This window comes from Schistocerca gregaria, chromosome X (genome assembly GCF_023897955.1).
Source record: "Schistocerca gregaria isolate iqSchGreg1 chromosome X, iqSchGreg1.2, whole genome shotgun sequence".
NCBI lineage: Eukaryota > Metazoa > Arthropoda > Insecta > Orthoptera > Acrididae > Schistocerca > Schistocerca gregaria.
This window is the reverse complement of record NC_064931.1, coordinates 401932452-401952619: the sequence shown is the minus strand read 5'-3', so window position 1 is coordinate 401952619 and position 20168 is coordinate 401932452. Positions and strand designations below refer to the sequence as shown.

Here is a 20168-nt window from a genome sequence, read left to right as displayed (position 1 = left end):
TCATCTTCAGAGGCTACTTTACACCTGTCATATGGATAACACAGTGTCTCACCTCTTTCTTTGCTGCCAACACCAGCTTCTCTTCAACCGTGTTAAGTGGAAACTGTTACACTAACACATCTTTTAACCTCATGGCTCTGGTGGCCACAACATCATATAATCTTTGTCTAAGTGGTAGCCACAACATTTTAATTATAACCAAAAAATTAAGTTATATGATTATTTTGTTTGTTGATAGATAATTGTCTAGTCATGGTTAACATTGAAATCTCAATGCCACAGTACCATAGCACGTTACCAGAAGAACCAAAACAAAGTGGTTCAGCCCGTCTCCACTTGATTAAGCAGTTGTGCCGTGTTGTTTTGGTTTTTATAGTGTCATGCTATAGTACCGTGGCATGTAGATTTAATTGTGTACCATGATTGGAGACATGTATCTGCAAACAAAAAATTAATTACATAACTTTAACTACCCCCAGTACTTCACCTATCACTTTCTCTGTTCCCTTCCCCATCCATCTTTAAACTGATGTGCCTCCTCCATTCAATTTTTTCAGCAGATATACTCTGAATAACTTTCTTACCCTCTAAAATACCCCATTCACAGTACTGTATAGGGAAGATACACTCTTGTTCAGAAGAAAACAAAAACCCGTGAATGACCATAGATAGGATGTCCATTGTCTCAGGACATGTAAATTACTATGTTCTGCAGAAATGATTTGCATTTCAGTCACCTTGGTTCAGCATGTGTGCTGTTGCCTAGTAGGCGCAGGGTCCAACATGGGCCCTGATAACATGTTTCATACATGATGGCATCAATGTGTGAAAGGCGTGAATGCCGTACTGTGGTGTAGCCATCCATGCTGCATTCGCCTGGTTCCAAAGTTCATCTGTGGTGGTTGGCATTGGGTCACAGCACTGCACCTGATGTTTCACCATACTCCACAAATTTTTGATTGCTGACAAATCTAGTGATCTGGCGAGCCAGGGTGAAAGGCTGACATCCTGTGACACCAAGGAGGCACGTGTTCATGCAGCAACATCTGGTCGTGCATTGTCTTGCTGAAAAATGTTGTATGGGGTGTTGTGCAGAAAGTTATGGCTACAGGTCCCAGGATGTCATTCACATAAGTCACACTTGTCACAACACCCTGGACACACAACTACTGTGATTTGTGGTTGTACACAATAGAATCCCACACCATAAGGCCTTGAGTTGGCACTGTGTGCCTTGTGTGAATAGTGTCACTGTAATGCTGCTCCCAGTATGCAGCGAACAAAAATGTGGCAGTTATTTTCAAACAAATAGAATCTGGATTCATCCAAAAATACTATCTGATGCCATTTCTGTCCCCAGTAACATTTTTCCATACCTCATTACCATCTAGCATGTTTCTACCTGTTGTTCAAAGGCAGCTGGTGAAGTAGACGCCATACACATAACCCATGCAGTAATAAATGGCAACAGACTGTCACCCCTGATAGTACAGTGTGTTACACTGTTCGGCCAGAGCCAAGGAGGATGCAGATCTGTCCTGCAATGCCATTTGGATGAGCTGTTGATCTTCTCAGGAGGGGGTCTGGGTGGTGCGACCTGACCCATCTCCTTGTGTTTATGGCCTTCTGTGAACCATTCTGCACACGCCAGTCACACTGCTGAAACACCTCATCCCACATGAGCAGCAGTTTACTATATGGATGCACTTCATTTTCTATGCCAATAATACACCGACTTCCAAACTAACTGATTGGATGGCGTGATTCGCACATACATTTCTGAAGCATAGTGAGTGTCTCCTCAAGTCACACTGATCCGTTACCTTCAGTTTATAGTGAAAATGAGAGCTGCATGCACATTTTACCAGTAGGTGGCATTGGGCCACAATATCTATGTTGACCTTGAGCCCATGGGCCGACGTGGTTCAAATGCTAATCATTTCTACAGAACATACTAATGTAGATGTCCTGTGAATATGTTCAAAGTGCTCCGTTTTTTTTTCCCCTGGAGATGAGTGTAGTATGACCCTTGCCCGCAGATTTGATAGCTGACCTACAAAGTTAAACTCATTTATTAGGTGCCTGTTAATGCTCAGATTTCTCTGTTTGTGATGATACAATTGCCCACAGTGGCAGAAATTGGTGAGACAGTTGATTGCTGATTTTCCTGTTTTTATTGGGAAGCTGGAATTACAAACTAGTGTAAAAGTTTCTCACAGTCATCAGATTAATGAACCGTTTATTCCTTTGAAAAATAGTTTGTTTTTTATGCTAATTTATTCTGTAATGTTCACCTCAGGCTGCAGTGTTCATTTATGTTAACTTTCTCTTTGTGGCACTCAGGGCTGATCATATATAGCTGTGTAGTTTGAAAGTGGAACCATAAAGCGAGGTGGGCTAACTATTTATGCATTGTCACTAAAATATTCAGGTGTTTGATATACTCCTGGAATAGGATTTTAGTATTTCTTAAATACTGTATCGTAACTTACTAAAGTAGTTATTCAGTTGTAGCATGCAGTACTGTAATAATCACTGTGTCACTCACTTCAGTAAGAGTTTTAATTTCAACACACACACATTCATGTGTACCTAGTGTGGCACAGTTGTTTCCATACAGTAAATGTGCTGCTTGACACTGTGTACTTGGCTGTAAGTGTGATTATAGTGCATACGAAACATACATTTGAAGAATTATAATTTCAAATAGTTACTATGCACATGTATCAAAGAACTGAATATCATTTATGGGGATAATGACAATATTATGAAAAGGATCATTGCTACTCACGCTATAGCAGAGATGCTGAGTTGTAGATAGGTACAACAAAAAGATTGTCAGCAAGTAAACTTTTTGCTTAAAAGGCCCCCATCACAATTAGACCCCACACACACACACACACACACACACACACACACACACACACACACACACACACACACACACTTTTGCGCGCACAAGCTCTGGCTGAGAAGGCCATATTCGAGTCGGTACTTAGCAGCCAGAGACTGTGGTCATAAGTGCGTGATTGTGTACTCATACCTGTGTGTGTGTGTGTGTGTGTGTGTGTGTGTGTGTGTGTGTGTGTGTGTGTCTCCAGTGCTCATGAAGGCCATTTTGGCTGAAAGCTTACTTGCTGTCTTTCTGTTGTGCTTATGTGCGACTCAGCAATCCCACTATATGGTAAGCAGCAACTATCCTTTCCTTAATACTCTTGTTATGCACATATGTCATTCTTCAAGTAATAATCCTTCCCTCTCAATAATACTTCACTGAGAAGTAGAACATTCTATCAGTTACGTAGGTCCTTGCTGCCGGTTGCACTGTCTGTCCCCCACCCATCCCCCAGTCACTTCCTGGCCCCTCCAATTCATTCTGCACCCTCCCCCGGCCTGCACTCGGCCCTCTCCCTCCCCCGCCCCGCACCCTCTCCTGCACTCGGCCCTCTCCCTCCCCCGCCCCGCACCCTCTCCTGCACTCGGCCCTCTCCCTCCCCCGCCCCGCACCCTCCCCTGCACTCGGCCCTCTCCCTCCCCCGCCCCGCACCCTCCCCTGCACTCGGACCCTCCCTCCCCTGCCCCGCACCCTCCCCTGCACTCGGCCCCTCCCTCCCCTGCCCCGCACCCTCCCCTGCACTCGGCCACCTCCCTCCCCTGCCCCGCACCCTCCCCTGCACTCGGCCACCTCCCTCCCCTGCCCCGCACCCTCCCCTGCACTCGGCCACCTCCCTCCCCCACCCCGCACCCTCCCCTGCACTCGGCCACCTCCCTCCCCCACCCCGCACCCTCCCCTGCACTCGGCCCCCTCCCACCCCTGCCCCGCACCTTCCCCTGCACTCGGCCCCCTCCCACCCCTGCCCCGCACCTTCCCCTGCACTCGGCCCCCTCCCACCCCCGCCCTGCACCTTCCCCTGCACTCGGCCCCCTCCCACCCCCGCCCCGCACCTTCCCCTGCACTTGGCCCACCCCCACCCCGCACCTTCCCCTGCACTTTGCCCCCTCCCACCCCCACCCCGCACCTTCCCCTGCACTTTGCCCCCTCCCACCCCCACCCCGCACCTTCCCCTGCACTTGGCCCTCTCCCACCCCCACCCCGCACCTTCCCCTGCACTCGGCCCCCTCCCACCCCCACCCCAAACTCGCGCCACTCCCTCCCCCCTCCCCTCCCCCGCCCGCCCCCCCCGCCCTCCGCCCGCCCGCCCCCCCGCCCTCCGCCCGCCCGCCCCCCCGCCCTCCGCCCGCCCCCTCCCCCGAGCTCCGCCCGCCCCCTCCCCCGCCCTCCGCCCGCCCCCTCCCCCGCCCCCCGTCCCGTGCTGCGCCCGCCCGCTCCCCCCTCCCGCCCTGCGCGGACCTGATGCAGCTTGTTGCTCCACCTTTTCTGCTCCTCGGTGACACCAGTGCCCATCATCCTCTTTGGGGCTGTGCCTGGGAATGATGCTGCTGATGCTGCAGCCAAGGCTGCAGTCCATCTTGGTCAGCCCGCCTCTTTCTCTGTTCTCTTGCAAGATATTCGTACTTTTCTCTATCAGTGTATTAGATCACTTTGGCATGACCATTGGTGGTCCCTTCATGGCAACAAACTCAGAGAAGTCAAACCTCTCCCAACAGCCTGGTCGATTTCCGTCCACCTGTCTCGCCATGAGAAAGTAATGTTAGCTCTGTTGCGATCACCGCCAGTTGTTGAGTGGCGACCCTGCACCCAAAAGTCCTTTCTGAAGCCAGGCAGCCTGACCTTGTGCCCCTGTTTTACCCACTTACATCATAGGGTCGGGCTGCCGCCCGCCTTGCTGGACATTTTAGCGGATGACATGCAAGCTGTGGCTCGAGTTTAAAGTTTTTAAAAACCAGTAATATGATAAAAGAGATTTGATTTCTACCTCGTGACTCCAGTTACTTGTCGACATTTTAAATTTGTTGTTTCTTCCTTTCTGTATTGGACCTTGAAATGGTTTTATACCCTCGTGGTCCCAGCATTCTATGGTTCCATACTTATGACCAAAGATGTTTTGCGCCTCCCCCCCCCCAAAAGGAAGGGAAAAATAAAAAAAGAGCCCTCCCTCATACTCTCTCACCCCACCCAACACTCGCCCCCCCACCCCACCCAACACTCGCCCCCCCACCCCACCCCACCCCACCCCACCCCACCCCACCCCGCACTAGCCCCTCACACCAGCCCACCTCGCACTAGCCCCTCATCCCGCCCCGCCCCACCCCACCCCACCCCGCACTAGACCCTCACCCCACCCCACCCCGCACTAGACCCTCACCCCACCCCACCCCGCACTAGACCCTCACCCCACCCCACCCCGCACTAGACCCTCACCCCACCCCACCCCACCCCGCACTAGACCCTCACCCCACCCCACCCCGCACTAGACCCTCACCTCACCCCGCCCCACCCCGCACTAGACCCTCACCTCACCCCGCCCCACCCCGCACTAGACCCTCACCTCACCCCGCCCCGCACTAGACCCTCACACCAGCCCACCTCGCACTAGCCCCTCATCCCGCCCCGCCCCACCCCACCCCACCCCGCACTAGACCCTCACCCCACCCCACCCCGCACTAGACCCTCACCCCACCCCACCCCGCACTAGACCCTCACCCCACCCCACCCCGCACTAGACCCTCACCCCACCCCACCCCGCACTAGACCCTCACCCCACCCCACCCCGCACTAGACCCTCACCTCACCCCGCCCCACCCCGCACTAGACCCTCACCTCACCCCGCCCCACCCCGCACTAGACCCTCACCTCACCCCGCCCCACCCCGCACTAGACCCTCACCTCACCCCGCCCCACCCCGCACTAGACCCTCACCTCACCCCGCCCCACCCCGCACTCGCCCCTCACCCCGCCCCACCCCGCACTCGCCCCTCACCCCGCCCCACTCTACACTCGCCCCTCACCCCGCCCCACTCTACACTCGCCCCTCACCCCGCCCCACTCCACACTCGCCCCTCACCCCGCCCCACTCTACACTCGCCCCTCACCCCGCCCCACTCCGCACTCGCCACTCGCCCCTCACCCCGCCCCACTCCGCACTCGCCCCTCAACCCACCCCACCCCGCACTCGCCCCTCAACCCACCACACCCCGCACTCGCCCCTCAACTCGCCCCTCACCCCACCCCGCACTCGCCCCTCAACTCGCCCCTCACCCCACCCCACCCCGCACTCGCCCCTCAACTCGCCCCTCACCCCACCCCACCCCGCACTCGCCCCCACCCCACCCCGCACTCGCCCCTCAACCCACCCCACCCCGCACTCGCCCCTCAACCCACCCCACCCGCACTCGCCCCCACCCCACCCCACCCCACCCCATCCCACCCCGCACTCGCCCCCACCCCACCCCACACTCGCCCCCACCCCACCCCACCCCGCACTCGCCCCTCACCCCGCCCCTCTCCGCACTCGCCCCTCACCCCACCCCACCCCACCCCACCCCACCCCACCCCACCCCACCCCACCCCACCCCGCACTCGCCCCCACCCCACCCCGCACTCGCCCCCACCCCACCCCGCACTCGCCCCCACCCCACCCCGCACTCGCCCCTCACCCCGCCCCACTCCGCACTCGCCCCTCACCCCACCCCACCCCACCCCACCCCACCCCACCCCGCACTCGCCCCTCAACTCGCCCCTCAACCCACCCCACCCCGTACTCGCCCCTCACCCCACCCCTCTCCCCACCCCACCCCACACTCGCCCCCACCCCACCCCACACTCGCCCCCACCCCACCCCACCCCGCACTCGCCCCTCACCCCACCCCACCCCGCACTCGCCCCTCACCCCACCCCACCCCACCCCGCACTCGACCCCCACCCCACCCCACCCTGCACTGGCCCCCCACCCCACCCCACCCCGCACTCGCCCCCACCCCACCCCGCACTCGCCCCCACCCCACCCCCCACTCGCCCCCCACCCCACCCCGCACTCGCCCCCCACCCCACCCCGCACTCGCCCCCCACCCCACCCCGCACTCGCGCCCCACCCCACCCCGCACTCGCCCCCCACCCCACCCCGCACTCGCCCCCCACCCCACCCCCCACTCGCCCCCCACCCCACCCCACCCCCCACTCGCCCCCCACCCCACCCCACCCCGCACTCGCCCCCCACCCCACCCCACCCCGCACTCGCCCCCCACCCCACCCCGCACTCGCCCCCCATCCCACCCCGCCCCGCACTCGTCCCCCACCCCACCCCTCACTCGCCCCTCACCCCACCCTGCCCCGCACTCGCCCCCCACCCCACCCCTTCCTCTCATGCCCTCTGCCCCTTCCTTGCACCTGCACCCCCTAGTCATCATACCTCTCTCTCAGCATACAACTATCACTGCCAGGAGAAACAAACGAAAGACAGAACTGAGTACTACTGAGTGCAAGGACTGTGAGGGAATGGAACAGGTTTGTTTCCCAACAAAACTCAAAGCACATGCCATTGACATTTTCATTGTCGTGTAAATATCTGCCATGCAGTAAAGATAAAGAGATTACTGGGAGTAATTAATGAAACGAAATGAAAGTGCACCGAACAAACCATCAAAGACCACTGGTTCCTTATAACAAAATACTCACAAAATTGTCCCATTTGGCCCACCCAGTCTCTCTTCTTGACTGACCTACCTACTCTTTCTCATCCATTTACACACTATACATTCAAGTAGCTTGTATTACTATGTTGTGCTATAAATTTATAATGGCATAGGTTTTCTGTCAGTCTTCTCTGTGATGGAAATTTAGAAACTGACTTGCTCCAGGGATGCTGTATGTAATTTGTTGTGAAATGAAAATCATTTTTTTGGAGAGTGCTGCTTTTTGTGAAATATTCTTTAACAATTAAGATTGACTTCAGTAAGACTATTTCACTTTAAAAACACTGTTCCAGCATGCATTACATCCTCACAAAAATGTTTGTTTTCTTATAGGTGGTCCAAAGAAAGCAGGTAGCCACAAAAATTCTACTTCAGCTCCGGCAAATGATCTTGGTATGTAAATCTATCTATTTAATTCAGTGCCTAAAAATATTAACAGTAAACATACAGCAGTGAACTGTTTCATAATATGTGTGTGTGAAACATTGTTTTATATGGAAAGGGATGCATGAATTACTTGATAAGTGATCACCAATAAACTTTTCAAAATCACACTTTATAGAACAATTCAGGAAACTGAGATGATGTACAACAATGCTCTTTCACAGTTACACAAAATAAACACAGCACAAAGGAGAAGAAGGGGCCACTTAAGTAGGAAAAAGAAATAGTAAATCATTCAGTACACTGCTGTGAAAGCCTCCAACCAATCAACAGTTTCAGGTAGGAGGCAGTTGATATGCACACGAGCAAAAAATATATATCTCATGCATGCGTGCACACAGAACCTGTAATAGGATCTAAAGAGGAATGGATATGATGAACTGTGGCTTCCCATGCAACAAGAGATATAACAACTGCATTCATTTCACTCGTATAAAATAAGTGGAGGTAATACGCAGGAAATCGGTGAAGGTGCAATAACATGAAATAAAGTCCAGAATGGAGAACTACCATTCTTTGTTCAAGAGTAACAGGAACAAAACTTATGACAATGAAGAAGCCAAATGGTTAAGATGTCTGCTCATGTAAAGCAGGAAAACTGGATACGAGTCATGATCTCAACAAATTTTCATTATGTAGTCATGACATGTGCATTTGCTTCCTGTTTTAAGTAGCACAGTTTAGGTTCTCCTCTATAAATGGAATTGTAAAATAAGTTAGATACTAACAGAAGATTGACAGCCTCATAATTTGGAATTCTCAAAAAGGACATACCCTACACATTTATTCCCCATTCTGGATGGTGATAGAAAAAATTATAAGGGAAAGTAACCACTGATTGTAGAGAAAAGTGTTCACTGGGGGAATTATTTGTAACTTGTCAGGCAGTAACCATTTGTGTACTGCTATTAGTACTGAAATTTATCTCTATTTTGCACTATAATGTTTTATTTATTACTTTCACATTTTGTAAAATAATGATTTTCATTTTTCAGCACAAAAGAAGGGTACAGCGCCAGTAATTTCATCAGTAACATCATTATCACGCTCTCATCAAAATGCTAGCACTGGTCTGCCTATTGGGAGTGATGGAGAGGCTGGTGGGTGTGTATCTACAGATACAGTTCCTGTCGCATCAGAAGAATCTTCAGGTGTATCTATGAACCTTGGTGCACAGTCAGTCACAAAACCACAAGCAGTAACACCACTGTCCAGTGGATCATTGACTTCATCTCTTGCCATTTCATCAAGAGTTCAATCTGTTCTGAATGACCTGGCAACAAAACAACCTGTGCCAATTAGTGCACCAGTGCCTGTGAGTGAATTCATAGACACAGAAATAAATAAAATTGAAACAACAAAACGAGCTACCTCGAGTCCACAAGGTTTACCTGTGGTATTAGATACATTTTCAGAAAACCTACCGTCTGGTGTGTTGCCTGTAACTGGTGCAGTTGGGACAGCTACAACTAATTCGATGGTACCTTCTGCAAGTGCTGCATCGGTAGCACTGGTATCGAATGCATTCGTTGGAACTTCAACTGTGGATGCTGTGTTACCTGATAGTGGAGATGGACCAGATGTTTCAGTGGATGCACAAAAAAATCAGCCCATTTCAATGGTTCCAGAAAAGTTTTTAGCGAAACCTTCAACAGTAGGTGAAATCTTTTCTGTAGAGACTGCTTTAGCCCTTGCAACTGGTGTACCAACAGATTCTAGTAAAAAAGCTGCATCACAACAATCATCTTCTCAGTCATGGAGGGTGATACCGGAAGAATTACCAGAGAATTCATCACCAGCATTGGCTGGTACGACTAGTTCAGGAACAGGAACCACAACTGCTGGAGGAAGTGGGAAACCAGTGTCACATATGGTAATAGCTAAGATGAACCCTTTTCTTTTTGTTTGTCAAATGCCATTTTTTAAATACATTATTTTTGAGAGTTTATGTGATGAAAGTTTTATGGAATAAAACATTGCAGGAATCAGATGCTACAGTAATGAGGGTACTAGTGAAGGAGGTTGTTTGTATTGAACCAGAGGAGCCACCAGAAATGAAAAACGCCAGTGTTTTAACTAAACCAATTTTACACAGTAAAGGAATATCTTGTCGTCCACATCTGCAGTCTCGGTTAACACAGACAGGCAAGTTATGTAGTTTCATACACTATTCATCTTTAATATGAGTATTCAACTAGAGAGGCCCAGCTTGCATTAGTAAAGTGTGCAAGAGGGTATGTGATTTTATTACAAAATGCTTGGTGTTATTGCACAATCATTTTATAATTGATCTTTATTTAAATACAAGTAATACCTCATCACAGACTCAGTATCCCAAGTTCGATCAGGTATAGAGTTATTGTTCACTATTCTCTCATACAGGTATATAAATTGAGTAAGTGTGATATTCAGATTGAAATATCATTGTTGTGCTTTAAAAATTAAGTATATTCCTGGTAGTACATTTAAACATTAATTTTCCTCCCTTTTGATTGAAACCATGCAATTATGGAAACAGACGGGGAAGACTTGCAGTGACTCATTATGTATTCCTGGGATCCACACATTCACACTGATGACATAGAGTAATTTACCAAGTGGAAGCTCTGCCCCCAGGCTTTCAAAAGATAGGCAGAAGCCCTCCACCGGAACAACAGTCTTGCAACAAGAATATGGAGATTGTGTAGCTCCTAAACTAGGGTTCACATTGAGGAAAGCTGTGAAACTGTTACCAGTGTGGTCAAATAATTGAGTGCTGGTGAGTCCTAGCGATTCTGTTGTCCCCTGTCAATTGTATCGCAAAATACATGGTTTTGGAAGATCTAACACACACATTGAGAAAATTGTCAAAATTGACCTCAAGAAACAAAAAGAGACAGTCACCTAATGTGTGTACCTCTGCTGAGTAGCCTGTGTTTGGACACCTACCTGGGCTGGGGCTACCAATGCAACCTGTCTCAGCCTGTGCTGTGTATTTCTTCTGTCACTCTAGAATTTGTCACCTTTGAGAAAAACATTATTGTAGGTGTAAAAATTATTTTTGCCTTTGAGTGTTGTCTGAAAATTAACAGTTGTTATGTATCTGGAGAGGTTTACAGATGGCTTTTCATTAAATAGTTTCTGATGTGATTTCAGTAACTCATACTGAAAGTGACGTGATGCTTACAGTACTTATAACTACAAGTTGGCAACACCTACTGTACTACATGTATTCTTTACCCTAAAAAATAAAGAAGTAAACAAATTTGATGTTAGTTGAGAGTATGTTTCTGGATCAGACAGTTTCAGTTACTTTCTGATCACTGCTGATTATACTTTTTGTTGCATGCAAGGGATGAAAGCAATTAGTAATACAAGTTCCATTTATGGTATTTTTGTAGCCAATAGCTTCCTGTGAACGAAATACACTGATCCCCTTCGACATTGGTCTGAGATATTTGGATTCACTGTGGACCACGTTTTAAACTTCTTAACTGCAATTTTATTGTGTCATGAGACTTGATTATATTGTTTAGCCGAATTTTTTGAGCTACTTGATTATAATTTTAACAGCTGCGACAGACGGTCATGCAAACAAACATATTATGGATGCCTTGTCAGGCATTTCCAAATGGCCTGTACATAAAGTTTAAAAGGATATATCATCTCAACCTACATAAAACTGTGCAGCTTATGAAGTTAACATCATTTACAGATCACTTAATGTTATACCTTAATATATTTATGTACAGGTTAAAAACAATTTAGCCAACACACAAAAGATGAAATAAATAGAAAAAGAAATTTGCCTAAACAATGAAATCAAGTCTATTTATGCCAAAACACAAGCAATAAATGAGGAAGTACATAAAGCACATCATAATGCTGTGAAAGTTTTGAATAATACTACTGTTTCCTTCTATCCTGATAGCAAGTTGGAAATTGTACATATATAGAAAAAAATGTAAAAAAAGAACTCACTGAAGAAAGTTTGCAAATTTAACAACTAAACAAACACCTAACACAGCCACAAATTACATCCCCTATAACAATAAAATCACTTCTGTCTGAGGCTAATCAACCTCACTATCACTGTTTTGCATAGAAAAGCAATAAAACTGATTGAACAACATCTGAAACACATCACCAGCATGCAAATAAATGACAAATACATAGGAAACCTCATAACTGAGTCTGAAGGCTGGCGCTCTCTCTCTCTCTCTCTCTCTCTCTCTCTCTCTCTCTCACACACACACACACACACACACACACACACACACACACACACACAATTTAGGTGAAGTTGGGCCTGAAGAGAGAGCTAGTTGATAATGAAATCAATAACAATAACACAAGTGAAAGAAAACACAGTAAACCAAAACAATGCAGATTCCATAACACTGTGAAAACTTTAAAAGAAACTTCAGGAACACAACACCATCATCAAATGAGCAGATTAAGAAAATGCAGTGGATCTCATGGATAAAAAGCAATACATCAGTAAGGTGCAAGGCCATCAGTAAAAATGAACACAAACCTTAAATCATATCTAACATTTCATGTAAAGTTGAGTAACACTCAGAAAGACATTTAACATGCACTAGAAGACAAGGGAAAAAACTGGTATAGACAAAGTCCAGTGCATTTATCCTCCAATGCCTACCAAACATAGACAAGGAAAACCGCAATGTCAGTGCAAATTCTGAATTACAGAAATGCTTCCACATACCCACTTCCAAGAGACAGGTTGAAATTCTTATTAAAAAACTGAAAATGATAATATGATACAACTATCTTTCCCCCCCCCTCTCCCCCCTTTCCCCTTCACTCTCTCTCTCTCTCTCTCTCTCTCTCTCTCTCTCTCTCTCTCTCTCTCTCTCTTGAGCAATGAATACTTTTCTACTCAACGATGAATTACCCCAGAATATGATGCCATACGAAAGTAGTGAATGAAAGTAGGCATAGTAAGCTAATTAACTGAGATTCTTATCACCAAAATTTGCAATAACCCTAATAGCAAACGTCGCTGAGGTGAAACGTTTCAGCAGACCATCAATGTGTTGCTTCCAGTTTAACCTCTCATCTATGGACACACCTAAAAATTTTGAAAATTCTACTTTAGCTACAGACTTCTGTTCAAAGCTTATATTTATTACTGCAGTTGTGTCATTTACTGTACGGAACTGTATATACTGTGTTTTATCAAAATTTAAAGAGAGTCCGTTTGCTGAGAACCACTTAATAATTTTGTGAAAGAAACCATTTACAATTACATCACTTAGTTCTTGGTTTTTGGATGTTATTACTATACTTGTATCATCAGCAAAAAGAACTAACTTTGCATCTTCATCAATGTGGAATGGTAAGTCATTAATGTATATCAAGAACAGTAAAGGACCTAAGACCGAACCTTGTGGGACCCCGTACTTGATAGCCCCCCAGTTTGGGGAATCATCTGTTGTTTTAACCTTACATGAACCACTTATTTCAACTTTCTGCATTCTTCCAGTTAAGTATGAATTAAACCATTTGAGCACTGCCCCCCTCAAACCATAATGATTTAGCTTATCTAAAAGAATTCCATGATTTACCCAATCAGAGGCCTTTGAGAGATCACAAAAAATACCAATGGGTGATGTCCGGTTATTCAGAGCATTTAATATTTCATCAGTGAAAGCGTATATAGCATTTTCTGTTGAAAGGCCTTTCTGAAAACCTAACTGACATTTTGTTAGTACTTTATTTTTACAAATATGGGAGGCTACTCTTGAATACATTAATATCTCAAAAATTTTTGATAGAGCTGTCAGAAGAGAGATTGGGCGGTAGTTGTTGACATCCAACATATCCCCCTTTTTATGCAATGGCTTTACAATGGCATATTTCAGTCTATCGGGGAAAACACCCTGCTGCAAAGAGCTATTACATACGTGGCTGAGAATCCTACTTATCTGTGGGGAACAAGCTTTAAGTACTTCGCTAGAAATGCCATCAATTCCGTAAGAGCTTTTACTTTACAGTGAGTTTATTATTTTACTGATTTCAGAGGGAGAGGTTGGTGGAAATACAGTTTTTTCAAACTGCACAGGTATGGCCTCTTCTACTAGTAGCCTTGCCTCTTCTAGTGAAGATCTAGATCCTATTCTCTCCACAACATTTAAAAAATGATTATTGAAAATATTTTCAACTTCGGATTGTTTGTTAGTACACTTGTCATTCAGTTTTATGGCACTAAAGTCTTCCTGTGCTCTTGGTTGCCCTGTTTCCCTTTCAATAATATTCCAAATTGCTTTAATTTTATTATCAGAGTTACTGATCTCAGACATGATACACATGCTTCTGGACTTTTTAATAACTTTTCTTAGTACTGCACTATAGTTTTTATAATATTGAACAATTTCGCGGTCAGTACTCCCTCTTGCTGTTAGATACAGTTCTCTTTTACAGTTGCAAGATATTCTTATTCCTTTAGTTAGCCAAGGTTTTTTTATGTGTTTTCTTGGAATTATGTTTAACTATTTTCTTGGGAAAACAATTTTCAAATACCCTTAAAAATGTATCGTGAAATAAGTTATATTTCAAGTTTGCTTTGGGTTCCTTATGCACTTCATCCCACTGTAGCTGCTGTAGGCCTTGGCTAAAGTTTGCAATATGTATATTGTTAATTGAATGCACTGCTTTGAAAGTCTGATTTGATATACTGCATGGAGCTATGTCATGTACTGTAACTAGCTGTGCACCATGATCTGAAAGACCATTCTCAACAGGATAAGCATTTATGTCCTTAAACTTATCTCGGTCTATAAAAGCATTATCTATCAATGTACTGCTGTTCTTTGTTATCCGAGTAGGAAAATCAATGACGGAGCTCAAATTGAAAGAACTGAGTAATACTGCAAGGTCATTTTCCTATTACACTCTTTCAGGTAATCAACATTGAAATCCCCACAAATGATAATTTGCTTCCCCCTGTCTGACAGATAGCACAACAAAGCATCCAAGTTTTCTAGAAATAGCTGGATATTCCCTGAGGGGGACCTATACACTGTTACAATTATGAAAGTGCCATCATTTAGTTTAAGTTCAGTGGCACATGCTTCCATATGTTGCTCTACACAAAAATTTTTAGTTTCTAAATTTTTTACACTGTGGAAGCTTTTGACATATATGGCAACTCCTCCTCTCATCATATTATCTCTACTTACATGTGCAGCTAATTTGTACCCATTGATGCTAACCTTTTCCATATCAGAACCAATGTGATGCTCAGACAGGCATAGTACATCTATTACATTCTCCGTTTCTATATCTTCTAAACAAAGCAGAAGCTCATCAATTTTATTCTTCAAACCCCCAATATTTTGATGAAATATACTAACATTATTTTTCACTTTACTTTTTTGAGTATCTAGATAAAGAACTACAGTGTAGTCTTTCTCTGTGAAACAGCTTTGGAAAAAGACATTTAGTATTTCGGCCTTTAGTCTGTCATCATCTGTTTCAGTACCATTTTGGTCACAGTGTGTCTGGACATTTTGTTTTGATCCACCTACCGCTTTGACATAAGACCAAAATTTCTTACGATTTTCTGCCAAGTCTAATTTTGGAATAGTCTACCAAATGCACACATTAAAATCTTGAATATGGCTGGAGGCAGCAACTGTAATGTACTCTTTGTGCAGGAAAATGTGAAAAGAAAACCCGCCAAATCATTTGCAGTAGTACAATGTTTATGAAAACTACTTCACCTAGGTTTCAGTATCTTAAAAAAAAAACGTTCACAAGTTGCATTTGTGAAGCACTTTCTCATGACAGTCAGTGAGATATTTTGTGGTTTTATTATTATGAGGTGCATTCAAGTTTTAAGGCCTCCAATTTTTTTTCTCCGGACTGGAAAGAGATAGAAACATGCGCATTGTTTTAAAATGAGGCCGCATTCATTGTCAATACGTCCCAGAGATGGCAGCACCGTATGGCAGATGGAATTTTACCGCCAGTGGCGAGAATGAGAACTGTTTTAAATACTTAAAATGGTGACGTTTTCCTTGCTTGAACAGCACGCAATCATTCGTTTTCTGAATTTGCATGGTGTGAAACCAATTGAAATTCATCGACAGTTGCAGAAGACATGTGATGATGGAGTTATGGATGTGTCGAAAGTGTGTTCGTGGGTGCGACAGTTTAATGAAGGCAGAACATTGTGTGACAACAAACCGAAACAACCTCGGGCTCGCGCAAGCCAGTCTGACGACATGATCGAGAAAGTGGAGAGAATTGTTTTGGGGGATTGCCGAATGACTGTTGAACAGATCGCCTCCAGAGTTGGCATTTCTATGGGTTCTGTGCACACAATGCTGCATGAAAACCTGAAAATGCAAAGTGTCATCCAGGTGGGTGCCATGAATGCTGACAGACGACCACATGGCTGCCCGTGTGGCATGTTGCCAAGCAATGTTGACGCATGAATGGGACTTTCTTTTCGTTGGTTGTGACAATGGTTGTGACAATGGATGAGACGTGGATGCCATTTTTCAATCCAGAAACAAAGCGCCAGTCAGCTCAATGGAAGTACACAGATTCGCCGCCACCAAAAAAATTTCGGGTAACCGCCAGTGCTGAAAAAATGATGGTGTCCATGTTCTGGGACAGCGAGGGCGTAATCCTTACCCACTGCATTCCAAAGGGCACTACGGTAACAAAAGTGTGTGGGAAGGGCTGCGCATGTGCTGTTTCACCAAGACAATGCACCCGCACATCGAGCTAATGTTACGCAACAGTTTCTTCGTGATAACAACTTTGGAGTGATTCCTCATGCTCCCTACTCACCTGACCTGGCTCCTAGTGACTTTTGGCTCTTTCCAACAATGAAAGACACTCTCCATGGCCGCACATTCACCAGCTGTGCTGCTATTGCCTCAGCGATTTTCCTGTGGTCAAAACAGACTCCTAAAGAAGCCTTCACCGCTACCATGGAATCATGGCGTCAGCGTTGTGAAAAATGTGTACGTCTGCAGGGCGATTACGTCGAGAAGTAACGCCAGTTTCATCGTTTTCGGGTGTAACCACAATTAATCATTGATCCTTCTAAAGATGATGTTTTTAGGGATGTCTAAATATAGATCAAGGAGTTTTTGATAAATTTGTGCTATTGCAACTCATTGTCTGTTTTTTCACTGTTTCCTACCCAAGGAAAAGCACACATGGAATTCCACTTTTTAAAAAAAGCATTTTGTTTGTCGTAAGAAAATAAAACTAGTTTTGCACAAATAAGACGACCAAGAATGGCAGTGTGTTATCGTTTCTGTTTGTATGGGTATTTTGCTTAACAAACTTGTAATGCAAAAGCTTCAGTTTTCTTTACCATCCGACCTAGCTGAGACCAGACTACAACAATATTAAGGACAATCATCCTTGAGGGTCTCATGTCAGCTCCAGCAGATATTTATGACTAAAAAAATGGGTTGAATTTGTTGTGGCAGTGAAAGAAAACTTATGAATATATATTTAAGAATGTTAGTCTGTCTGTCTGCCTCTGCCCATGGTGCTTTAAATGAGATGTTATGTTTTAGAATCCACATGAATGGAATACATACTCTGTTGTGAATCGTAAATAAACGTTGACCTTTAGTGAAAAAGGGTAGTATCAATGGGTAGGATTGTGCATGTGACCTCTCTGATCACTTGCATTGTTTGTAGTAATAAAATGATGTCTAGTATTTATGTTCAGTACGGTATTTCTTATAGACATACACAAGTTTTTAAGCCTGAGAACTAGTATTTACAGTTAGATATGTCATTTTTAATGACGTAATTTAGAGTCAGAAAAAGTAGACTTGTCGAAATAAATGTAGTCGCAGGAACACAACAGTTATTTATGGTTTTGAAAATAGTTGGAATTTTAGTGAGCAGCACTCGGGGGCAGAGTAATGAAGTTTTGTCGGAGGGGGCAGTTGTCTAGAATAGAAAGTAGACCCAGGGGCCTCTCCTTGAAAGTTGAGGAAAGTAGACTTCAAAAACTACCGCTTCAAGCTGTTTTGATACTTTAAAATACCAAACAATTGCAAAAATGTGTTTTATTTTAGACAAAAAGTTTTAATTTTCTTGAAATGTGTAGTATTTGCAACCTTTTTCTGAGTAACCTCTTCCATATAATTTTTAACACACAGCAACAAGCTCATAAGCCTTTTGTTAACACAAAGTTGATAAGCAAATAAACTGAAATTATAATAAAATTCTTTTCAAACTGTAGTTCTTAATTTGTTGACAGTTATATTTTTGCCAGTTTTGTTCATAAATATATATATTTATATTTTGAAAATTATAATTGTAAAGCATGCTGCTGTGGCAGATTTGACAGCCCTGTTAATATTGGGCACTCACAATACAAACAGGAAGAGGGCACAAGTCACTGGGACAGGCAGTACATTCTCTCAGGCACACAAAGTAAGATGGCTTGAGAAATACTGAATTAACTAAATCCACTGACCACGACTCTGTGTTCGTGTGCTTAACTTTGGTGCAGATTACAAAAATTGTTGTTTGATTTTAATGTAGTTTCAACTCAGAGGAGGCGATCACCCTCTCCACCCCCCCCCCCCCCCCCTCCTCACCCTCTTTTAATCCATCCTTGGCAGCACTTAATGCAGGTGTGGCAGAAATAAGCTTCTACATTTTTTAAAGCAATAAAATAAGTTTAAACAAGGAACACACAATTACCTTATTTGTTGAAAGTATAGGCAACAAAACTGAGATGGCTCACCTGACCAGCCCATGGTGCTAATTGAAAATGATAATGACAATACCACAGGTAAGCAGATGCATATCCCACCACACTACCCACTGCAGTTATGAGAGTTACTTCTGGCACCTTTTTATAGCTGTACATTTTTATTTTATTTGGTTTAAATTTTCTAAACATATTATTCTATTTTTATTTATTTATTTTTCAGATCTGACGCTGACGAAACTGCCTTTTGTACCTATACCAGTACCAGTTCCAATATATGTCCCATGCCCAATGCATATGTTTACTTCACTTTTTCCAGTACCTATGCCATTCCCACTTCCTATTCCAGTTCCAACCATAATACCCACTACAAAAAACACATTGGAGGAATTAATAACTGAGATAAAGGTAAGCTCAAATATTTACTGTGTGTTGTGAATATTAGTAATGGTAATTATTAACTGTGTTAATTTAAGTTCTTCATAGTATGTTACTTATAGTAGAACATTACTTAGAGCAACATTTAGTATACCTGAAACCATACTAACATTTTACAGATGTCATATAAGTAATGGGCTCACTGAGAAAATTTTTGACGATTATGAAGCTGTTAATACGGCAGCTTTGGCATCATTTTCATGTAGATTAATCTAATCTTTGGATCATCAGTGGTGTGATGAATGTTGGTTTCGTGGAAATGTTACTTGAAACTATCAGATACCTGAATTGCCACTTGCACATTATTGTTTTTGTATAGTAATACTTGAAAGTTGTAACTAACTATGGTAGCCATGTGGGAGGATTGCAGTCAGTGATCAGCATTTTTCATAACTCCCCACCTTCTGAGACAACAGATGGAAAAAAAGTTTGTGAAAATATGAGGACTGACTTTTAATGTGGAACACATTTGGACAGCTGCAGGCCTGAAGGATTTTTGGTGTCAAGTATTCACTGCCCTCAGTCAACATTTCTGTGGTGCCATATACTTTGATACTAAAAACTATAATTATTGGAAAGTTGTCTGCTTGCATTCAGTGGTGTCATGGTAGTCTCAAAAAGTTTAATAGTTGAAGCAAGTGATTTTTGTTACTGATAGTCCCTCAGACGTGTGAAGAAATTAAAATATTCCTGGGGAGGATTGTTCCCATAAACAGAATTGTGAGGCTGTGTGCATATTACCCCTAATAACAGAAAGGGAAAGAAGAGTTGTTTGATTCCTTCTTATAAAAGTCTGACTGCACAATTGTAACAGTTGGATCTGTTGTGTAAGATACATCATTGATAATACACTGCACCATTCACAGTGATGAGGACTCAAATCCTGACCTATTATGCTGATTGATCTTTTGTAGGATTTCCCAAAATTGCTGTAACTGAAAAAACCTCAAGATACTGCACATACAGACACACATCCTTTATTTATGAC

At 44.6% G+C, this 20168-nt stretch overlaps 1 protein-coding gene across 3 annotated transcripts in view; it reads left to right on the top strand.

The window, feature by feature from the left end:
- The window catches only part of LOC126297376 (uncharacterized), a 352843-nt gene that overhangs the window by 255758 nt on the left and 76917 nt on the right, over positions 1 to 20168 (top strand). For all 3 annotated transcript variants that reach the window (XM_049988102.1, XM_049988101.1, XM_049988103.1), the window contains exons 12-15: positions 7927 to 7986; positions 9033 to 9910; positions 10020 to 10182; positions 18966 to 19150. In XM_049988102.1, the coding sequence (XP_049844059.1) occupies positions 7927 to 7986; positions 9033 to 9910; positions 10020 to 10182; positions 18966 to 19150 (1286 nt within the window). The remainder of the gene's footprint in view (positions 1 to 7926; positions 7987 to 9032; positions 9911 to 10019; positions 10183 to 18965; positions 19151 to 20168) is intronic.